This window comes from Meles meles, chromosome 9 (genome assembly GCF_922984935.1).
Source record: "Meles meles chromosome 9, mMelMel3.1 paternal haplotype, whole genome shotgun sequence".
NCBI lineage: Eukaryota > Metazoa > Chordata > Mammalia > Carnivora > Mustelidae > Meles > Meles meles.
In genome coordinates this window covers 50,066,390-50,090,926 of record NC_060074.1, presented here as the reverse complement: position 1 = coordinate 50,090,926, position 24,537 = coordinate 50,066,390, and the positions used below count along the sequence as shown (strand labels likewise).

The 24,537-nt window shown below is 40.1% G+C and overlaps 1 protein-coding gene across 1 annotated transcript; it reads left to right on the top strand.

Annotated features, from left to right (window-relative positions):
* The first annotated feature begins 3,823 nt into the window (after positions 1 to 3,823).
* On the top strand, positions 3,824 to 24,279 carry NMI (N-myc and STAT interactor). Its single transcript, XM_046019774.1, has 8 exons — positions 3,824 to 4,090; positions 11,311 to 11,400; positions 12,329 to 12,424; positions 16,413 to 16,575; positions 19,450 to 19,556; positions 19,644 to 19,830; positions 22,686 to 22,792; positions 23,996 to 24,279. The coding sequence occupies exons 2-8, from the start codon at positions 11,317 to 11,319 to the stop codon at positions 24,197 to 24,199; spliced, it is 948 nt and encodes a 315-aa protein (XP_045875730.1). The 5' UTR covers positions 3,824 to 4,090; positions 11,311 to 11,316; the 3' UTR covers positions 24,200 to 24,279.
* Positions 24,280 to 24,537: the final 258 nt, after the last annotated feature.

Below are 24,537 nucleotides of genomic sequence, written 5' to 3'. Positions count from 1 at the left end.
AATCATACTCCTGCTCTGTAGTATTGCTTGCTTGAGAGTAAGGAATGGGATACTTATTTTGCTTTACTTTTTAAAAAAATCAGCTGCTTTCTATTTTATCTTTTCCAACTTTATTGAGATAAAATTGCATATAAAACTGTGTAAGTTTTAGGTGTACATCTTGTTGACTTGATATCCTGTGTATTGCAAAATGATTACTACCACAGTGTTTCCCTTAACACCTTCATCCCATCACATAATGAGCATCTCTTTTTGGTGGTGAGAACATTTAAGATGAGCTTCCTTAGTAGCATTCATTTACTTTTATATATTTCAGTTGCAAACCTCTTGAATCCCTCAGGATCTTGCACAATGCTGGGAGTGTTGTAAGTATTCTAACTTCCCCAAAGAGGAACTGCAAACCAGGTCACCAGAATTTTGGCAACAGCAATATAAGCTTGAGGTCCAAGACCTTTTCTAAAATGCAGGGCATAATATAATGGATTTCAGGTAGTTTCCTCATTTGCAAGCCCACAAAAGTCTTGGTGCCTCCCTAAATTGTTTCATGCCTCTGGTTTTCACCTGACCCTTTGTTTCAGTCGGCCTCCTATAACTAAGAGTTAACTCAATCTCCACGTCTTCTATAGAAGAAACTGACTTTCTGAGATGGGGGGTGGGGGGTGGGCGGAAGACACCACTCCCTCCTTGGTGTTTCGCTATTTCCTGTCTGTTACCTCTTCACAGCACACATTATATATACTGTACTACATAAGTGGTGTGTGTCTCTGTGTATATGTGTGTCTGCTTGTGTGAATTTATAGAAAAGCCTGGGAGGAGTTCCTTGCCATCTGGTGGGGGAGGTAAATACGAAACGTAATAAACATCTCATATCATGCAGTGCAGATTTACATGAGATGTCCAGGGCATCTCATGTGTGACATAATATTCACTGACTACGTTAGAGACATTCAATAATTTTTATATTAGGAGATGGTATAATTTAGTATATGGAAGGAAAAAGTTTCCGTGTATGTTCTTAGGGTTCCTGGCTGAGTCTGAAATTTAAACCGACGAGATTAGCAGGAGAAGAGCCTACAAATCTGTCTTTAATATAAGTTTTATGTGACATGGGAACCTTCAAAAAGAAATGAAGACCCAAGGAAACAGGTTTAATGAAGACTGAACAGTCATGCAGAAATAATGTTAGATCAGAAACCCTGAGGCAATCATAGTGAACTGGGGGAAACTTAGCAAGTCCCGATTGTTAGGATTCTTCTCAGTGCCCCTTTGTCACAGAGATAAGAATGTTCCCTTCCTCTAGGATAAGGGAAGGCACCTCTCACAGAAGAGTTCCAGGACCTGTTTCAGAGGAGAAGGGTGGTGGTGGTGGTGGGTGGGGGGTGGGGGGGGGAGGGCAGAATGATCTTGCTTCTACTGTTTTCTCAAACTCCTTCAGTTTAAAATATTCAATATGCCGTATTTTGACGTAGCATGTCCTGAACCCCATCATTAGTAAAGCATCACTCAAATTGCCCTAATAGAAACTGAGATATGGGGCACCTGTGTGGCTCAGTCCTTAAGTGTCTGCCTTTGGCTTGTGTCTTAGTCCTGGGGTCCTGGGATCCAGCCCAGCATCCGGCTCCTTGCTCGGCGGGGAGCCTACTTCTCCCTCTCCCACTCCCCCTGCTTGTGTTCCCTCTCTCGCTGTGTCTCTGTCTGTGTCAAATAAATAAATAAAATCTTAAAAAAAAAAAAAGAAACTCTGAGCTATTAATAGCTGCTCCGCGAGAAAAAGAATTTGGTGGTCAAATTAGTTTGGTAAAGTCAAAGTTGAATAAAGTTAAACTGTTTAATGTGTGCTTTAATTTTTTCCTACAGTATCTTTCAGAATGCTTACTGTGCTGATGTGCATTGTGAATCATCCAGTATGCAACATTTTCCCATCACATTTGGCCATGGAATTCTTTCTTCTCTAGGCACCATAGAACACAGTGAGGAGATACTGGATTTCATGGTTGAGAGTAAAATATGGTATCAGTGTCGTCATAGATTAGTTGCTTGATTTTCATCACTTCTTTAAGCCTTCGTGTACTCATCTACACATGCAGATAATTCCTGTATTTCATACAGTTGGCAAAATACAAGAAGGTTATAAAATGTCCAGGAGTCCTCTATAGATGAACAATTATGATTGTTAATAAGTCCAACAGCTGACCACTCATTGTTAGAACCCCCGTCACTTTGCAGAGTTCTGGATCTAAAGACTGTCACACATGACCCAGCTTTAGCATGTAGGTGGTCCAAAAAAAGGCTTCCCTACTATCTGTTATCTTTTGCACTTTAACAGGATCTGAGTCAATATTAAATCAGTCCTCCTCTGGTCTGGTCCTAGTGCTTATCATCTTCTTATGAAAAGCAAAAATAAAGATAAAGATAAATGAAGATAAAGATAAAGAAGAAATAATGTTGAACTAGATAACCTCTAGAGTTCATGCTCTCTCAAATTCTAAGGTGGAACAGAATTCATTCTCAAGTTGCAACAGATGGGAGTTTTTTTAATACTTTCTAACTGGGCAGATGAGAACAAAAGTCCTTGTCATGCACTACTTTTTTTTTTTTTTTTCACTTAGAAAAGCAACTTTATTCCCATCAGTATTTTTTTTCAGATTTTATTTATTTATTTGAGAGAGAGAGAGAGAAAAAGCACAGAGGGACACAGAGAAGCAAGCTCCCTGCTGAGCAGAGAGCCAGAGGGGAGGTGGGGCTCAATTCCAGGACCCTGGGATCATGACCTGAGCTGAAGGCAGCCGCTTAACCCACTGAGCCACCCAGGCACCCCTCCCGTCAGTATTCTTGATATAAGTGAATTAGACTTTTGTAAATCTGTTTTTTTTAGACCACTGTATTGATTATTTTATATAACTCTATAGCACTATATCCTAGAATGTATCATTTTGACACATCCCCTCCCTGACCTCTGTTTATGAGCAAGTGCAGCTGTGAGGTGGTTCTTTGTGTAGGATTAAGAAACACTGAAGTTCTTGAAATAAGCCAGATGTTTTTATTTTCAAAGGAAAAGATGACACTTAGTGAAGTATTTATTTACAACTTCACAACAGAACAGAAGATTATAAGAAAACTTTCAAGGGACATGGGTCATAGAAACCAAGTGAACACTACAGCTTTCCCAACAGAAAATGTTGCAAAAGACAAAAATTGACCTTGCGCTGGCTGTAAATATTTGTAGTTTGAGGTTAAAATGACCAATAAATTACAGTGAGAATTACTATCTTGAAGAGGGACTTCCACTTTGACCTTATTTGGTTTCTACCCACTTTGTCAACTCTATGTCCAGTAATATACACAAAAAAAGAGTGGTTTTTTAAAAACACGCCCTGAAATTAGTGCTTATGCAAACTTCAGGAATATGTTTTGGATAGACTCTCTCAAAACAAAAAACCACTTTTTCTTTTTAATTTAAGTAGAGTTGACTTACTATAGCCTATTCATTTCGGTGTACATCATAGTGAAGGCCCCCACAATAAGCCTAGTTACCATCTGTCACCATACAGAGTTACTACAACATTTACTGTATCCTCTATGCTGTACATTGTATCCTCTTTGCTGTACATTGTATCTGTTACTAATTTGTTTTGTAACTGCAAGTTTGTACCCGTTTAATCCCCCTCACTTATGTTGCCCAAACCCCTTCCGGCTTCGCTACCTAACAGTTTATCTTCTCTATGAAAAGAGCTGTGTTTTAAAAATCGAAACTGAAAATACTCGTAACTCCTTAGTAATTATTCACGCAGACACCATATTTGGTATTCCAAACTGGTTAGTTTTAAAGGAAATCCCCACTGGAGCGGAGCTTTCTTTTTTTCCCCTTCCTTTTGCCTTCTTTCTTTTTTGTTTTAGGAACCCAGCTGTTCCTCTGAGTGACCGGCACACTGGGGAATCCGGCCGCGCCAGCCTCGGGGACCCTGGCGGCCCGCCCAGCCCACGGGGTCCTGGCCACTCCCGCGGCCGCTCGCTCCGCGCACCGCCGCGCCGGCTTTCCCGGAAGGGCGGGCGCGCTGGGCTCCGGCGCTGTGTTCCACCGGCGAGGCGGGTGAGTGGGCGCCCTGCCCGGTTCCCTGGCTGCCATCCCTGCTCCTAGAGAGGCCCGCGTCGCGGGGAGGCATGGTCCGCGGGGCCCTGCCCCCCGCAACGCCGGCAGGGCCCCGCGGGGAGCTCAGTGCTCGCTCTGGGACGGGGCAGCCGGGGTGGGGGTGGAGGCGGGGGTGAGGCGGGCAGCGCCAGGTCCCCCTCTCCCCCGCCCACCCGTCCCCCCTATTCCCCAGCCTCCCCCGCCCCCCCCCCGCCCGCCCCACCCGCTGCCTCTGACCTGGTCTTCTTCTGGCGGTTTGCTTAATTTCGGAAATTGAAATGCGAAATGGTCTGTGTTTCCCCACTGTTTCAGTAGTGTCTCTCTAGAGAGTTTAGGGAAACTTGATTCCTTAAGGAGATTTACACTCCCAGGCCCGTGCAGGGTTTGGCAGTTGTGCCTCACTTTTCGGAATACCCAGGGATTTTCTCGAAAGAGATATCTAAAGGAGAATGCGATGTTTTTCTGTCTATAGAACATGCATACTTTTTAAAAAAAAACTGTATTTGTGTATAACCATTTTATTAATCACCCCGTCCTTTGTTCCATCCCCTCATTTCCTTTCTTTTTGCTGCCAGGCAAGCATGTGGAAAGATTCCGTTCGGTCTCACCTGGGACAAAGGGATATGAGTACAGGAAAATAGGTGATGGTGGGTGGTGGTGATAACAATGACCACTGACTTAGTGGCTTAAAATCCGCAAGTTTAGGGACACCGGGGTGGCTCAGTCGGTTGGGTGTCTGCCTTTGGCTGGGGTCGTGGTGCTGGGGTCCTGGGACAAGTCCCACATCCGGCTCCTTGCTCAGTGGGGAGCCTGCTTCTCCCTCTGCCGGTCAGTCTCCCTGCTAGTGCTCGCTCTCTGATAAATAAATAAATAAATAAATAAAATCTAAAATAACAATAACAATAATAATTATAATTATTAAAAATAATTTATTATTAAAAATAATAAACCAAACACCAACAAACTACAGATTTATTATTTTAACAGTCTGTAGGTTAGAAGTCCAACCTGAATCCCACTGGCCTAAAATTAAGGTGTCTGCAGGGTTGCCTTCCTTTCTGGAGGCTACTGGGGGGAATCTATTTTCTGGTCCCCCCCCCCATCTTCTATATGTTGCCCACCTTCCCGGACTTAGTTATGCCCTTTCTCCAAATAAAAAGGCAGCAACACTGCATCCCTCTTGACCGTTAGTCTGTTGTCACACCTCACTCTGACTTTGCTCTTCTGCTTTCCTCTTCTACTTTTAAGGGCCCTAGTGATTATACTGGCCTTACGGATAATTCAGAATGATTTTCATATTGAAGTCAGCTTTAATTCAATCTACAACCTTAATTGTAATTTGACATATTCATAGATTCTGGGGATTAGGCGTAGGTATCTTTGAGAGGGTCATTGTTTTGCCTACTGTATAATGGCATAAAAGGAAGCTTATTACCATACAGTCCACTCATGCAAAGAAGGAAAGTATCCAGACCCTAAATATACCAGAGAAAGTTCTGGGAATATTTTGTAGTAGTAGACCATTTATATGAGTTAAATATATTGAGAATCTTCATTACAAGCACTTAAGCATATTGGGTTTTTTTGTTGAAGATTTTATTTATTTGATAGAGACAGAGAGAGAGAGAGAGAGAGAGAACACAGCAGAGGGAGTGGGAAGTGAGAGAGGGAGAAGCAGGCTTCCCGCTAAGCAGGGAGCCTGATGCAGGGCTCGATCCCAGGACTCTGGGATCATGATCCGAGCCAAAGGCAAATGCTTAATGACTGAGCCACCCAGGCGCCCTAAGAATATTGATTTTTTTTTTTTAAAGCAAGAAAAAAATGTTGCCATTTCTGCTTTCTGGAAATGTAATAACAGAACCTCACATGCATGGTATGTCCTGAACAGAACAAGTACTAGGCAAGATACCACACAATTCTGTAAATAATGAGAGTTTTCTGTGTGTTTGCTTATATTATGCTCTGAATAGATGCACGGAGGAGTGGGCATGGTCCTTGGCCTCAAGGTCATGACCATCTAGTCATGGAAAATGACATGGGTACACAAATAACTGATGCTCTCTAAAAGAGCTAAAAGAGGAAGAAGTAATGTCCTGTAGGGGAATCAGAAAAGGCTTTAAAAACTTGGGGGAAACTTGGGGTAGACCTTAAGAACAGTAGAATTTCATTGAAGTTGGGAGGAAAGGAAGTATATGACATATTAAGGGACAAGAGGGAGAAGAAGGACCCTTTTGAGTGTTTAGTGTGGTTAGGGTACTTAGTCTAGAAGTTGTCTAAATAAGACTAGAAAGTTTTGGTTAGATTGTGTAAGACCTTGGATGACTATTGGGTGTCATTGTAAGGACTAGGTAGGTGGTTGGTGCAATAGGGAGGTACTGATACACTTTGAAATCATCTCAAACTTACAGAAAAATTGCAAGTACAATACAAACAGCTTCTCTTTTTCTGGAACTATTTGAGAATAAGATTCTAACTTCAAGACCCATTACCCTGGAATTTCTTGAATATATATTTCCTACCAAAAAAGGCATTCTTTTTTTTTTAAAAAGATTTTATTTATTTATTTGACAGATCACAAGTAGTCAGAGAGGCAGGCAGAGAGAGGGGGTGGGGAAGAAGGCTCCCTGCTGAGCAGAAAGCCCCACGTGGGACTTGATCCCAGGACCCTGGGATCATGCCCTGAGCCGAAGGCAGAGGCTTTAGCCCACTGAGCCATCCAGGTGCCCCCCCAAAAGGTATTCTTTATGTAACTAAAATTTAGTAACCCAAATCAGGAAATTAATATTGATACTTTACTATCATCTAATCCTTGGATCCAGTTCACATTTTGACAGTTGTGCCAATAATATCCTGTATAGCAAAAGGACCCAATTCAGAGTCATGCATTGCAGTTAGTTGTGATGAACCTGTAATCTCCTGCTGGAAAGAGTTTCTCAGCCTTTCCTTGGCTTTCATGAACTTAACACTTTTGTAGAGAACAAGCTGGTTTGTCTAATGTTTCCTCCTGCTGAGATTCAGATTATGTGTCTTTGGCAGGAATATCATAGAAGTCATGCTGTGTTCTAAGTGCACTCTATCAGATGGCAGATGATTTTGACATATTTCATTATTTACTTTGATTATTTTATTATGGTGCCGTCTGCCTGGCTTCTTCAATATAAAGCTACTTTCCCCCCTTTGAAATTTTTTTTCTTTCTTTCTTTTTTTTTTTTTTTAAGATTTTATTTATTTGAGGGGCGCCTGGGTGGCTCAGTGTGTTAAGCCTCTGCCTTCAGCTCAGGTCATGATCTCAGGGTCCTGAGATGGAGCCCTGCATTGGGCTCTCTGCTCAGTGGGGAGCCTGCTCCCCCCTCCCCCCCCCCCGCCTACTTGTGCTCTCTATCCGTCAAGTAAATAAACAAAATCTTTAAAAAAAAAAAAAGAAGAATTTATTTGACAGAGAGAGGACACAAGCAGGAGGAGTGGCAGGCAGAGGGAGAGGGAGGGAGAGAGGCAGATGCGGGGCCCTATCCCAGGACTCTGGGATCATGACCTGAGCAGAAGGCCACCACTTAACCCACTGAGCCACCGAGATGCCCCCCGCCTCCCTTTGAAATTCATAAGTATCTTATGGGGAAGTATTTTGAAATGAACTAGATGGACCTTTTCTCACCAAAATTTCAGTTTGTGTATGTGTGTATGCATGTCAGTATGGACTCCTAGTTTTTCTTTTACTCAGTGGATTTAATCATTACTGTCATTATTTTTTATGCTTATTTTATTCTTAGACTTGGCTAGTGAGAACTTCCTCAGGATGGATTCTGTGTTTGTTTGTTTGTTTGTTTGTTTTTTAAATGCCCTCATCATTCTTTGAACACTTTCTTGCTTTCTGGCACTGTAAGGTGCTTATTTTGTATTTTTCCTGTCCCAGTCCTGTAATCAAACATTTCTCTGAAAACCCTTGGTGCCTTGTAAGGGAAAATGGTATTAGAAACCAAATTCTTGGGTGTCTGGGTGGCTCAGTCATTAAGCGGCTGCCTTTGGCTCAGGTCATGACCTCAGGGTCCTGGGATCGAGGCCCACATCCGGCTTCCTGCTAAGTGGGAAGCCTACTTCTCCCTCTCCCGCTCTCCCTGCTTCTGTTCCCTCTCTCTCTGTGTTTCTCTCTGTCAAATAAATAAATAAAATCTAAAAAAAAAAAAGAAACCTAATTCTTGGTGCTAGGTGTACTCATTGCTTCCAGGCCCTCCGAGCAGACAGAGCTAGGGTATATATACATAGACAGATACGTACATAGATACGTACATACATACGTATGTATATACATAGACAGATATGTGTGTATACGTGTGAGCACACACACACATATCTCCATCTCTGTATCTTTTTCTTATTCTGTCTCATTGGAAATCATGAGTTTACACTGATAGTTCCATTTCCCATCCACAGCATTCATTCTAGTTTTCTGTCTTTCTTTCCTTCTTTTTTTTTTTTAAAGATTTTATTTATTTATTTGACAGACAGAGATCACAAGTAGGCAGAGAGGCAGGCAGAGAGAAAGGAAGGGAAGCAGGCTCCCTGCTGAGCAGAGAGCCCAATGTGGGGCTCTATCCCAGGACCCTGGGATCATGACCTGAGCCGAAGGCAGAGGCTTTAACCCTCTGAGCCACCCAGGTGCCCCTAGTTTTCTTTCTATATTTATAATTAACTTCTCTGGCAATGAAGAGTCTGAATCCTTTTATCCTCTGTATATTTACTTACTTGAAAATCCTCTTTATGTACCTTTGGCCGCTGGAAGCTCTAGGCTTATCTTGTTTATTTCCTGCCCCATAGGTAGAATCAACCATTGTTCTGGGGAACCCTGGTTCCCTTTACTGGGGAATAGGTTAGAAACCAAGATCTAGGTGCTATCTGATCCCCTCTGTTTTTGGACATTGCTTGTGTTCACACTAATTTTTTGCCAGTCTTCTGTTTTCTTTTTTTTAAGGAGGAATAAATATTTTTCCTGTTTTTTTTCTATAGGAATAGTGAGAATTTAGCTGCTTGAAATTCTAGAGGATTGTATCACAAACTGGTTATTGATGTGCCTCAAACATAATGAAAACAGTTATGATATTCCTTGTTTCATTTTTGATCTGGGACCTCTGCATCTCAGCAAATTCATATGCGGGCAAATGTTCTTTACTTTTTTGTGCCATGGATTCCTTCCCAGTCTGATAAAGCTCATAGACCTTAAAAAAAAAAGTTTTTAAATATATAAAGTAAAATATATACAATTACAAAGGAAATTAATTATATTGAAATATTATCAGAATATTAATCAAATTTTTAATATAGTAATATATATCAATATATTACATTATATTATAAGACCCAGTAGTGAGTTTAATAACTGCCATAATTTTGAAGGAAAATTTTACACAAACTATATTTCAGTATATCTGCAATAGTTACGACATTTTATGAAAATATTTGTGCCGTCTTGGTGACATTTGTCGCAGGTGCTGCAAATGCAATGTGGCTTGTTGCCTATACTCATATTTGAAGGGAATGCTAAATTTCAACCAGAGAGTATTAGAAGTAAAGATGTAATTTTTTTCCAGTTCCGGTGTATGGACTAGGGAGGATCTGTGAAAACTCCAGATAAGAATAGAATAAATGAAACAAGATGGGATTGGGAGGGAGACAAACCATAAATGACTCTGAATCTCACAAAACAAACTGGGGGTTGCTGGGGGAGGTGGGATTGGGAGAGGGGGAGGGGGCTATGGACATTGGGGAGGGGAGGTGAACCATAAGAGACTATGGACTCTGAAAAACAACCTGAGGGTTTTGAAGGGTCAGGGGTGGGAGGTTGGGGGAACAGGTGGTGGGTAATAGGGAGGGCACGTTTTGCATGGAGCACTGGGTGTTGTGCAAAAACAATGAATACTGTTATGCTGAAAAAAATAAATAAAATGGGAAAAAAAAAAAAGAACTTCTGTATATGTAGGGACTCTTGGGTGCCTCAGTCAGTTAAACATCAGACTCTTGATTTCAGCATGGGTCTTGATCTCAGAATCATGGGCTTGAGCCCGGCATTGGGCTCCATGCTGGGTGTGGAGCCTACTTAAAAAAAAATTTAAAAAGGGGCACCTGGGTGGCTCAGTTGGTTAAGGATCTGCCTTTGGCTCGGGTCATGATCCCAGGGTCCTGGGATTGAACCCCACATCAGGCTCCTGCTCAGCAGGAAGCCTGCTTCTCCCTCTCCTGCTTCCCCTCACCTTGTGTTCCCTCTTTTGCTGCCTCTCTCTTCCTGTCAAAGAAATAAAATCTTAAAAAAATTTTTAGAAAGTACTACCATACATGTAGAGGAGTTTGGCAGGGGTGCTTTTTAGTCCATTTACATTTGGGAAATACAATAGGAAGAATTGGATGTTTAAACTTTTTTTTTTTTTAAGATTTTATTTATTTATTTGACAGAGAGAGACACAGCGAGAGAGGGAACACAAGCGGGGAGTGGGAGAGGGAGAAGCAGGGAGCAGGGAGCCTGATGTGGAGATCCATCCCAGGACTCTGGGATCAAGACCCCAGCTGAAGGCAGAAGCTTAATGACTGAGCCACCCAGGCGCCCCAGAATTGGATGTTTAAATCAAAACCTTTGAAAAGACCGGGGTGCCTGGGTGGCTCAGTGGATTAAGCCGCTGCCTTCGGCTCAGGTCATGATCTCAGGGTCATGATCTCAGGGTCCTGGGATCGAGCCCCACATCGGGCTCTCTGCTCCACAGGGAGCCTGCTTCCTCCTCTCTCTCTGCCTGCCTCTCTGCCTACTTGTGATCTCTCTCTCTGTCAAATAAATAAATAAAATCTTAAAAAAAAAAACTTTGAAAAGACCAAAATAGTAATCTTTTAAAAATGGGGGTACCATATATGATTAAGATATGAACTTCAAAGGAATATTAATACCTGTCATTTTCTATTATTGTGTTGAAAAGCAAATGATTTTTAGAATGCTTTTATATATCTATAGGTGTGAAAGTTATTTGAAATATAGACTTTGTTCAAATATAAGCCATATGATAGTAAAGACTTTGATGATAGGAAAAAAGATACAGCAAAGAAGAGATGTCTCTTCTTCTGTAAAATAGCAAAAGTTATTTCTTTCTTCTTGAATTTGTGTATATGTACTATTTTTAAAAATATTTACTTTTTGAAATAATTAGGTAATCATGGCAGCCGATGAAGATAACAAAAAACAAGTTCTTAAGGAGCCTTGGTCAGATAAAGAATTTATGAGAGATGAACAAAGAGAGGTAAATATTACTATTAAAATTAATTTTTATCTATTAGTTTTGCAGTGAGGCATGTTTTATATGTTTTTGCCCAACATTACTTTCAATTTGGGAAGATTTTAAAGTTTTCACAATTTTTTTCTTCCATTATTCAAGCCTTGTGAAAAGAATCATACTTCTGTTCTTTTTCTTACAACGTTAGTGGTTTTTTCTTTCCCTCCATCCTTTCTTTGATTTGCACCCAGATGTTAAGAGCTTAGTTAGCAATTATCTGATCAGACCCAAGAGGAGATGAAGGCTCAGGTGGCTTAAGCCACTTCCCCAGGGCGGTATGTCTGCAATGTAAAGGCATTTTGCTGGATAGCAAAACATTTTTTATTTGCCCCCAACTAACATATGTCCACAATTACAGTGCAATTTACTTCTTCATGTTTTAAAGATTTATTTATTTACTTTCGAGAAAGCACATGCACAAGCCTGAGCTTGTGGCGGGGAGGGGCGGAGGGAGAGGGAGAGAGAGTCACAAGCTGGCTCCACACTGAGCACAGAGTCCAACACAGAGGGCTCAGTCTCACGACACTGAGACAATGACCTGGGCGGAAACCAAGTCAGATGCTTCCCTGACTGTGCCACCCAGACGCCCCTCTAGTGCAGCTTGAAAGTCATATTGTTGTCACATAGCCAGGAAAGGAGTTGATAAGATTCAGGTCTGGCTCTCAATCCTTGCTCTGCTAGAAAAATATCTATGACTTTGGTCTAGTGTGAAAGGTGGTTTCCCTGCTTGCATAAAGGAGATAATAATACTTGTCAGAGATAGGAGAATCTGCAGCTGATAGTGTGTTTCTTTGGCTTTTATCAGGGTGATAGAAAGTTAGCTTCTTTAATTCATTTAGAAAAATGAGGTCAGGGGCTGTTGAATTTTTTGATGTTGTTTGATTTTTTTTTTTAGAGATTAATTGATGAAATTGTGAAGGAAAATACTCAGTTAAAGGAGGAGATCCAAAGGCTTGAAACTGAGTTACAAGAGGCCACCGGAAACTTCCAGGTACCTCTTTTTTTTTTTTTTTTTGCAGGGGGGACTTTTTTTAATGTTATTTTTATTTTTTAAAAACCGTTTTTCAATGATTATTAACATATATTTTTTGTTTCAGGGGTACAGGTCTGTGATTCGTCAGTCTTACACAATACGTAGCGCTCACCATAGCACACATCCTCCTAATGTCTGCCACCCAGCCACCTCATCCCTCCCCGCTCCCTCCACTCCAGCAATGCTCAGTTTGTTTCCTGAGATTAAGAGTCTCTTATAGTTTGTCTCCCTTTCTGGTTTCTTCTTGCTTCATTTTCCCTCTCTTTCCCTGTGATCCTGGGCCTTGTTTCTCAAATTTCTTACATTAGTGAAGTCATATGATAAGTGTCTTTCTCTGATTGACTTATTTCCCTTAGCATAATACCCTCTAGCTTCATCCACGTCATTGCAAATGGCAAGATTTCATTTTTCTGAAGGCTGAATATTATTTCATTGTATGTATATATATACCACATCTTCTCCATCCATTTATCTGTCGTTGAACATCTGGGCTCTTTCCATAGTTCAGCTATTGTGGACATTGCTACTATGAACATTAGGGTGCATGTCCCCGCTTTGGATCACTACATTTATATCTTTAGGGTAAATACCCAGTAGTGCAATTGCTGGGTCATAGGGTAGCTCTATTTTCAACTTTTTGAGGAACCTCCATACTGTTTTCCAGAGTGGCTACACCCGCTTACATTCCCACCAACAGTGTAGGAGGGTTCCCCTTTCACCGCATCCTTGCCAACATCTGTTGTTTCCTGACTTGTTAATTTTAGCCATTCTGACTGATGTGAGGTGGTATCTCATTGTGGTTTTGATTTGTATTTCCCTGATGCCAAGTGATGTTGAGGACTTTTTCATGTGTCTGCTGGCCATTTGGGTGTCTTCTTTGCAGAAATGTCTGTTTATGTCTTCTGCCCATTTCTGACTAGATTATTTGTTTTTTGGGTGTTGAGTTTGGTAAGTTCTTTTTTTTTTTAAAATATTTTATTTATCCATTTGACAGACAGAGATCACAAGCAGGCAGAGAGGCAGACAGAGAGAGAGGAAGGGAAGCAGGCTCCCCGCTGAGCAGAGAGCCCAATGTGGGGCTCGATTCCAGGACCCTGGGACCACCAGCCAAGCCAAAGGCAGAGGTTTTAACCCACTGAGCCACCCAGGTGCCCCGAGTTTGGTAAGTTCTTTATAGCTTTTGGATACTAGCCCTTTATCTGATACGTCATTTGCAAATATCTTCTCCCATTCTGTTGGTTGTCTTTTGGTTTTTTTGACCGTTTCCTTTGTTTTTTATCTTGATGAAGTCCCAGAAGTTCACTTTAGCCCTTGCTTCCCTTGCCTTTGGCAATGTTTCTGGGAAGAAATTGTTGCAGCTGAGATTAAAGAGGTTGCCGCATGTGTTCTCAAAGAATTTGATGCACTCCTATCTCACATTTAGGTCTTTTCATTTATTTTGAGCCTATTTTTGTGTGTGGTGTAAGAAAATGACCCAGTTTCATTCTTCTGTATGTGGCTGCCCAGTTTTCCAAACACCATTTGTTGAAGACACTGTCTTTTTTCCTTTGGACCTTCCTTCCTGCTTTGTTGAAAATTAGTTGACCATAGAGTTGAGGGTCCATTTCTGAGTTCTCTATTGTCCTCCATTGATCTGTGTGCCTGTTTTTCTGCCATCCCAGGTACCTCTTTAATGATTAGCATTGGTGGTATAGTGGTGAGCATAGCTGCCTTCCAGATACCTCTTTAATGATTTTATGTATCACATTTTTAACAGACACCATTTTTCAGAAAAACTAATTTAGTTATACAAAATTCACTTTTAAAACATGGTGGTCATTGATGGCACCATTGTTTGTAGTAGCCCCCAACTAAAAACAACTCAACTGTCCCTCCATAGTAGAATGAATTATTAATTTGGGGTGTATGCACACAGTGGAATCCTGTCCAGCAATGAGAATGAATGGACTACAACTACGTGCAGCCACATGGATGAATTTCATAAATACAGTGTTGAGCCAGAGAAGATAAAAGAGGGCACACCATCTACTTGCATTTAAATAAAGCACAAAAGGAGGATGTTAGCAGTTAGTATCCTGGTTACCTTTGGAGGTACCGGGGAGCCCAAGGAGGCTTCTGGGGCTTATTGATCAGGGTTCTGGTCACATATGTGTGTGATCACTTTGTAAAATTTCATCTGGCTGTGCATTTCTGATAATACACTTTTAAAATTTATATATATATTTTTGTTTTTCTATGTATGTATATGTTCGCTCAAAAACAAAAAAAAAAAGATGATGGTCATCATCAGTCACTTTTGGATCAAATTCTTGTCTTCTCACTAAGTTCCTTTATTGTTCTTCTCATCCAAGTAATTTAAATGAATTTCACAGTTAAAAAAAAATTGGATGTATATCTTCACAGTTTAAATTCTCTAAATTTAAATTTTCCTGTAATTGAATTAGGCATTCACCCTTTTTTTCTTCATAACAACTCGTATTTTTAAAAAAAGATTTTATTTATTTATTCATGAGCGATAGAGTGACAGAAAGACAGAGGCAGAGGGAGAAACAGACTCCCCCAGGAGCAGGGAGCCTGATGCAGGACTCGATTCCAGGACCCTGGGATGATGAACTGAGCTGAAGCCAGGCGCTTAACCAATTGAGCCACCCAGGTGCCCAAGAACTCACACTGTTTAAAAAAAAAAAAAAAAATCCTGTCTTTATTTTAATGCTTAGAACATTGTCACTTTTTGTTTCTGAAATGGGGGATAAGACACTGAATATCAGGAAGTGGGGTTCGCCATCTTTATGGGACTTAGTGAACACTATTACAGTTCTGGTTACTTCTCAGACTGGAGAGGAATCACTTAATCCTACAACTCAAAGGGCCTTGGGAACCGAGCCAGCTCAGCTGATCCAATTTACAGAGGACTGAAACTGTGGTCTAGAGAGCATAGGTGAGTGGCTCCTGGCCAAGTGTGCCGAAGACCAGAATCAGGCACACTAATTCCAGAAAGTTCTCGACTTTTCAGCATTATATTGAGTACTTCCAGTGTTGGGAAAACCTCTGCCTTTTCTCAGACACTGCCAATTATTTTGAAATTGGATTTATACTGTTCAGAAATTCTGTGTAGGTTATCTGTGAAGATATAGAACAAATGTGAGATTAGGTCAAATGACACTGAATATTTCTAACCCCTTTATGATAACACAAACATTCTCTTTCAGCATATAAAATATGGGAAATAGAAATGCAAACAGATTCATTTGTGCATTTATGTATAATTGTATATGCCTGTTATTCCCAATGATTTTAAACAGATAACTATAACCATGTAAATTTATCTTTCAGGTTACGAATTTTGTGATAGTCTCCCTTCACATTTTTATAAATCTAAGTTTGATAATGGTTAAAAAGTTGATGGACAGGTATTGGGTAAGGGGGAATTTAAATTTGATAAATGTTAAATCCTATAATTCAGGAGTCTTTGTTTTTGGATAAAATTATCTGGGTTTGCTATCAAAATAAACACGGTATATACTCAACTCTAGTTTATACTGCTTTGTAGTGAGAGTAAACCTACTGTCTAATGATTCCCTGGTAAGATAGCCTGTTATTGGTACAGTTGTTTAAAAGGTGCTTATCTACAGGAATGATGTAGGCTTTAGAATCGAACACTATACAATATTGGCTAGTTTAAACATTGATTAGAAAAAGTGAGAGATTATGTATTTATAATTTAATCTGGGGAATAATATTAAAGGATCAGCATCTGATTACATTACTGAGTACTTACCTAGGAAGAAGTCATTACTAAGATTATTGAATAAGACCACACTGTATTTTGTGGGATTCTGAAATCAGCAGAGAATGAATTATTAGATGTTCAAATCACATTATCACAAGAAGGCCTTAAGTTATATTTCTTGCCTTGATTTTAATCAAACATTTCTGTTTAAATTAGATTAAAGAGGATATTCCTGAAACAAAGTTGAAATTCGCATCTTTAGAGAATCCTGAGAATGACAGCCAGTTTGTAAATATCTCCTGTTCATTTCAAGTGAGCTCACAAGTTTTTTATGAGCTGAAGAAAGGACAAGCCCTTATCACCTTTGAAAAAGAAGAAGGTATGAGTAACGCTAAAAAATTTGACCATGTTACTTTTTGGAAAGCACAGAGACTTTCAAAGAGCTTTCTTAGATATTTGATCTATTGTTTTACAATTTTTTTAATCTATCATTTCATCTCATCTCATTGTGACATCTTGGGGCAGATAGGATTATCCCATTTTATGATGAGAAAACTGAGACATTAAGTGCCTTGAATGTGATCACTTGTTCAGAACATGACACCTCTGGGACTCAAGCCCAGGTATTGTCATGTCCAATACCAGCGTCTTTCTACACCTGCTGCCTCCAAGTCATGCTAGTAATAATGTTTTAAGCTGGCAGAGCTCTACTCAGATCTCAGAGGGTTCTCACAGACATCTCATGTTATTCTCTCATGACTCTGTGAAAACAATATGATAGGAGAATTATTATTTACATCTTGTAACTAAGAAAACAAATTCTTGGATTGTTTAAGTGACTTACCTAAGAGCACATTACTGGTGAATGGAAAAGCCCGAGAGTCAGAGATTTGGGAAAGGGACCTGATGTTATCTGAATCTGCCATGGTGTAGGACCCTGTTCAGAGCTGGGAGCACATTAGGACAGTCTGGCCTTCAGTGCCAACTTAGTCCATTTCTAGATGTGTGATTTGGATTGGGTTCTTTCTGAATCTCAGATTTTTATGACAGCCTTTGTGGTAGTACCTACCTCATGGGTTGGGTTGAGTATTAAATGAGAAAGGCTGACATAATATTTAGCACAGTGTCTGACACATAATAAACACCTGGTAAATGAGAGCTGTCGTTGCTACTCATTAGGAATTTTCCAGATAAAGAAACTGAAACTTAAAGAAGACAAAGAACTTGCTCAAGGTCTATATAGTTAAAAATCGCAAATTTTTAATTGATTTAATTTTAAATTGAGAGTCAAACCCATGAGTATCCATGTGCCTTATACTAGACCAACAGTGCCCGGAGCAGGCCACTCTTCCAGGCCTTTGGTCTTCTATTTTTCCAGTTATGGGGTGGGGTCAGGTGGTCTTAAGCCTTTCCAGTGCTCAGATTCTGATAATCTAGGATTATAACTTGTATCTCCTTACACCTGGTGTGTCACTATAGCCTGCAAATAAATATTAAAAAGAAAGGCATTCTAGCAGGTCAGCATGTGAACAGACAGCTGGTTCACCATGGGTCCACCCTGGATCTACCCTTGAGCTGAGGGCGGAGGAGGAGGCCAAGGGCGCTGTGTTGTCAGTTGGCAATGGTAATGGGGATATAACCAAAAGACAGAAGCGAGGATTTGGGAGGCAGGGATTCTGTGCAGGAATTACCCAGGAATGCTGGAACTAGGGTTGTCTTCAGAAACAGCTGCATTGCTCCTTCCATTCTGGGCATGGCTCTGAGGTCTTGCTCTCCTGGGACAACTTTGGGCTTATACACAATTAAACAGGAGTTGGCCTTTGATAGCGTTACAAAAGTTGAAACGCAAGTGGTCCTCTCAGCTGCGTCAGATAACCAGATGTTGGAGGTTTGGGTGGGGGGTGTGGGAGGGAAAGGGCATCATCTAAGTATTACTTCATTGACATTTTCTGTTATTGTTGCCTGTTGTCATTAACAAAAAAAAATTGTAATTCAAGTTATCGAGTCATATCATGGTACAATGAGTGCAAATTCCTACATGACAACGCCCTGCCTTTTAGCCTATTTCTTTCTTCCTTCAGCTGTGATGTGTGTGCTGTCTGGTTGTTATAAACACATGTGAGATTTATAAGACCGGGAGTGGGCATCTCTTATCTTTATGACAAAATAGAGTAAGCAGCTCTGTATTAACAACTGAAGTGTTATAAACTCTCATGTCACACAATTAAAAATAAATGCACACCTACATGCATTTTAAACTGAAATATAGTTGCTATCTGGAGTTCTAATGATTTTTGGCATAATTACATTACTGAGCCTCTCCCATTTGCACAAATAAATTAGATTTGATAGTTTCGTGATTGGTATAGGCTATCATTTTAGTAAAGTGATTTCAAGAGAATTTTAGCAAAAGTAGAATTCCTCATTAAATATAGCAAAAACAGAAAAGACTTACACTTTGAGAAGTTGACAAATGATAAATAAGATTGTCAGAATGCCACTGACCCACACAACTTTTTCCTACTTACTCAACATGGAAGAAGTTTCTGGCTGTGCTTTAATTAATGTACTAAGGGAATTCTCTCATCATTCTGTCAACAAGGGAATTATAAAGGGTGTGTGCTGTGCTGAAATAATATATGAATTTCTGAAGGCTCACCAGGCTTATCTCTTAGGAGATGAGTCTAGAACTTGATGACGCTTTCTCATTATAGCTTTTTTCCCAGTTTTCCTGAGAAATAATTGATGCATATCACGAAGTTTAGGGTTTGATGATGGTTTGATTAATGTATATTGTGAAACAGTGACCCAGCAGGTGCAGCCAACATTCATCTTCTCATATAGGTGCAATAAACAGAATTCCCATAAATTCAACAAAAAAGGGGAAAAAAGGAAAAAACTTTTTTTTTCTTGTAATGAGAACACTTAGGATCTACTCTCTTAACAGTTTTCCTGTATACCACATGGCATGTTGTACGTCACACCCCTGGCACTTTTTCATTTTATAAGTGGAAGTTTGTACCTTTTGACTATTTTGTAATTAATGATGTATTTTGGCATTCCGACATTAATGTATTTATTTGCCACTTTGGCAGCAAGACCAATAACACTTGGAATTCCTAGGAAAATTTTTAGAATTAGATCCTTTAAAAATGAAAGGAAAGTTAAAATTTTTAGGATAATTTGTTCTTAAACCGAAAATGAAAACATTTATTCAAGTATTGGCAGTTCATACTCTCAAATAATTTTTCAGTTGCCCAGAACATCATCAGGATGGGGAAGCATCATGTGAAGATACAAGGTGTAGATGTGGAGGTTTTGGCCAAGCCAGTTCCATTAAATTCAGGAGTCAGATTCCAGGTAACATGGTGATTATCGCCTTCTAGAATTCTATTAGGTGTGAACACTTTTCTCACCCCTGTTGCTGAGTGTGGAATGATTTCCCAGGTTCATGAAGTGTACTCTAAGGTGAAGATCAACGTTACTGAAATTCCTGATGGATTGCCGGAAGATCAGATGAGAGACAAGCTAGAACTAAGCTTTTCTAAGTCCAGAAATGGAGGCGGGGAAGTGCTTTGCGTGCAGTATGATAAGCCCTCCCGCAGTGCTGTGATCACATTCATGGACCCTGGAGGTATTCGCCCAGTGCTTTACCGTTTAAATTATGTTCTGCTGTTTCTTTTCTTTTTTTTAGATTTTAAAAATTTATTTGACAGAGAGAGAACAAGAGTATGCACAAGCAGGGGGAGTGGGAGAGGGAGAAGCGAGCTTCCCATGAGCAGGGAGCCTAACTCGGGGCTCGATCGCAGGACCCCGAAATCATGACCTAAGCTGAAGGCAGATGCTTAACCCACTGAGCCACCCAGGCTCCCCTCTTTCTTTTCTCTCTCTCTTTTTTTTTTAAAGATTTATTTATTTATTTTCAAGAGTGAGAGTGAGCGAGCTGGAGAGGGATGGGGAAGAGGGATAGATACTCTTTTTTTTTTTTTTTAAGGGTTTTATTTATTTATTTGAGAGATCACAAGTAGGCAGAGCAGCAGGCAGAGAGAGAGAGGGAAGCAGGCTCCCTGCCAAGCAGAGAGCCCGACGCGGGACTTGATCCTAGGACCCTGAGACCATGACCTGAGCCGAAGGCAGAGGCTTAACCCACTGAGCCACCGAGGCGCCCCAGGGATAGACTCTTAAGCAGACTCCATGCTGAGCCAGTTGTGGGCCTCAGTCTCAGGACCCTGAGATCAGGATCTGAGCAGAAGCCAGGAATGGGACACTTAACCAAGTGCATCACCCAGGCACCCTTATGAACTGCCATTCCTAAAAGTGTTCCTTTTCTACTTCTTTTATTTGGAACTTATTAGATAGCATAATGAGAGGGGATTTTTTTTTAACCTTATAAAATGGTAGAGTACTGAAAATGATTTCTGGGAACGCTCTTGAGAAATACTATGTATGAATACATCAGTCTTCCTGCATCCTCATCACAGGCCAGCCAAAGAACCAGGTGTTCGGAAGTATACTCCTCTGATCTGCAGCACGATTCTGGAGATAGACGTTATACTCATTCTATTGAGGTGGAAACTAAGTCCTTGGGAGGGCAAATGACTTAACCCAAGTTACAGTGGGTATGTGGCAGAAAAATCTAAAAATACATAAATATAAAACTGTCATTTCCATCCCACCTGTTTTGACAGTTGAGGGTCTCTTAGGTGGAGAGAATAGATTCCAGGGAAGACAAAGGGTGATTGGAAAGAACAGTTAGACATCTGTTCCCTTTATAGATAGAAATGGATCTTTACCAAATCATCAGAGGAGGGTTTACATTCTTATGATTTAAAATATAGCATTCTACAGCTGCTTTTGTTAATATGTTCAAGTGATTCTCCATGTAAAAATATCTTGCTCTAGTTAATTCAGTTTGTAGGGTTTCTCCTGGGTTTGCACATATAATAGAAATCCAGCTCTACAATTGAAAAGCATTGACTGTTTTTTCATAATGGAGTAATACATTCTTTTCAAAGAAAATTGAAAAAAGAAAGAAGAGCATTAATTTAGCAGAAGTGGAGACATTTCATTAAACTTCCCTTTCTTCTACTAGGTAGTTAGATATGGTTAGTTGAATGTCTTTCTAGATCTTTCTGGAATTGCTGGGTCATGTGGTAATTCTGTGTTTAGTGTTTTGAGGAATGGCCATACCATTTTGCACAGAGGCTGTACCATTTTATACTCCCACCAGCAATGTCCCAGGGTTTCAGTTTCTCCACATCCTCACCGACAGGGAGCTGCCCTCTTAACCATTGCACCATATTGCTCCTTCCAGATGGACTGGTGAGAGAGGAAAAAACAAAGTGATAGGATATTCTTAAGAACTGTTTCTGTTCAACTTTATGCAATCGGAGACATTATTATCTTTTTCCCCTCTAGGAGAAAAATGCTGCTAAAAAGAAATCTGATTATTCTTTGTGTTAGAGGAACCTGATGAATTTCTGTTACTTGCCTTCATTTCTAGATGACATTCAGATCCCTCCTCTCCTTGGTTAACATCATTATGTCAGTTTACTGAATAATATCCTGTATTAGTTACAGGAAAACTAAGTGATTTTATGTATGAAATATATATTATAGTAATATAGTCATTTATTATATATGTCTATATTATAAAAATGTATAGTATTCTTTTTTTTTTTTAAGCTTTTATTGATTTATTTGTCAGCGAGACAGAGTGAGCACAGGAGCAGGGGGAGTGGTTAGAGGTAGTGGTTAGGGGAGTGGTTAGAGGTAGAAGCAGGCTCTCCGCTGAGCAAGGAGCCCAATGTCTGATGTGGGACTTGATCCCAGGACCCTGGGATCATTACCTGAGCCAAAGGCAGACACTTAACTGACTGAGCCACCCAGGTGTACCTATATGTGTAGTATTCTAATCATAACTTCAGTTATACTTTTTTTTTTTTTAAGATTTTATTTATTTATTTGACAGATAGAAATCACAAGTAGTCAGAGAGGCAGAGAGAGAGAGGAAGGGAAGCAGGCTCCCTGCCAACCACAGAGTGCAACATGGGGCTCGACTCCAAGACCCTGGGATCATGACCCGAGCTGAAGGCAGAGGCTTTAACCCACTGAGCCACCCAGACGCCCCATAACTTCAGTTATACTTCTTGAGAAACTGGGAAACTCGCTGTCTTGTTAGGATGGGCAGGTTACTTTTTGCAGATGGTTATTGCATTTTATGTAGCTCAAGATAGATCTGTCTGAGGTCATCACAGCTCTCTGCATTGACTGCAGTGGATAGTTCAAGACAGAAGGGTCTATTATACCCCATTCTTATCTGGTCAAAATTTTCAAAATTATATACTGTGAAGTAGATTGCAGAATTTTCAAAAACATAACCACTCAGTTCACTGTTTACTGTAATGTTCTGTTTGAAGAAAGTTTTAACTTTGATTAAAAAGTCTATGATATAAAGAAGAAAATAATTTTTTAAAAATTTACTTCTAGTTGCTGACAAGATTTTGAAAAAGAAAGACTATCCACTTTATATAAATCAAAACTGCTATAGAGTTACTGTTTCTCCATACACAGAAACACACTTGAAAAATTTTCAGGTAAAGTCATCTCTTTTCTTTCATTTTGGGGATTTATGACTAAACCCTACCTCACAAAAAATAAGGGAAAAGTTGTGAGTCTGTTACTGTTTCATCTTTAGTTAGCAATGTCAAAACAGTTTCTTCATATCTGCTTGGTGCAAAATAAGTTTGTCTTTTAAAAAAACATTTTAATGCAAAACTGTACCTCACTTAATTTCTTACACACTTTTTAAAACTTGGAATTACTCAGATAATGGTATAATATTTTTGTTTGTGGAGACATAGCTGTATTTCTCTCATGTGTCCACTATCCTTGTACATTAAGAATAAAATTCTTGCATCGGGCTCTCTGCTCCGCGGGGAGCCTGCTTCCTCCTCTCTCTCTGCCTGCCTCTCTGCCTACTTGTGATCTCGCTCTCTGTCCAATAAATAAATAAAATCTTAAAAAAAAAAAAAAAAAGAGGGGCGCATGGGTGGCTCAGTGGATTAAGCCGCTGCCTTCGGCTCGGGTCATGATCTCAGGGTCCTGGGATCGAGCCCCGCATCGGGCTCTCTGCTCTGCAGGGAGCCTGCTTCCTCCTCTCTCTCTGCCTGCCTCTCTGCCTACTTGTGATCTCTCTCTCTGTCAAATAAATAAATAAAATCTTAAAAAAAAAAAAAAGAATAAAATTCTTCCAGGAAGCATGCTTCTCCCTCTCCCTCTCCCTTCTCCCCCTGCTCATGTTCCCTCTCTTGCTGTCTTTCTGTCAAATAAATAAATAAAATCTTTAAAAAAAAATAAAAATAATTCTTCCTACTCATTTTCTCTGAACTCATTGTCTTTACCCCCAACCTATTCCTTTTTTCTGTTCCTACTTAAGTATTAAATGACACCCCCATCTACCTGGTTCACCATCCTGAAAGCTACAACTCATGCTGAATTCTTCATTTTGCCTCACCTCTTGCATTCATTTGGTCACTGGCATCTCTGACTACCTCTTTCATGGTCTTTCTGTCCATAAAGATGCCCATCTTTCCTCTATTTATCATAAAGCCACCAGTGTTATCTTTCTGAAATTCAGATCTGACTTGGATATGCTCTTGCATGAAACAGCTTACTGAGGCTCCTGGTCTCTTCTAAGATAAGGTCCAAAATATGCAGCAGAGCTCAATAAATATAAAGTTCTGCAATTCGAAGCTCTCAGAAAATTTTCTCTTTATCTTTTTAATTTTCCTTTTCAGGTGTTTTCAGGAATATCGGAGAAGACGGTGCTTCTGACTGGGCTGGAAGAACTTCAGATGACGGATATAGAACTTTTAGAGGATTTAGTTAACATTCATTTTCAACGGGAGATAAACGGAGGTGGAGAGGTGGAAGTGGTCAAATGTTCTCTAGGTCAACCTTGCATCGCATACTTTGAGGAAGAGAGGAATGGAATGATCTGAATATTAGAGCCTGTGAGCCCAAATCACTGTCAGTATGTGACAAAAATGAATATCCCTTTTCCTTTAAAGAATGAAGTCTTCTAATTCTTTAGTGGCGGTTTATTCTTAGATACAAAATATCCATGTTTCTGAATTCTTCTTTGTTTCAAACTCTGTTGCATGCTTACCAATGCAGTAAGTGCACTATATTAAAAAGTTTTGTTTGTTCATAAGTTATGTGGATTGGTGCCATGTCCGTTGAAATCAACCATAAGTGATGCAATTGTCCCCCTGCTGTGTTGGCTCATTTTGTAATGAGCATGTGGGCCAGTTGTCTTTTGGTCCCAAGTCCACCAATA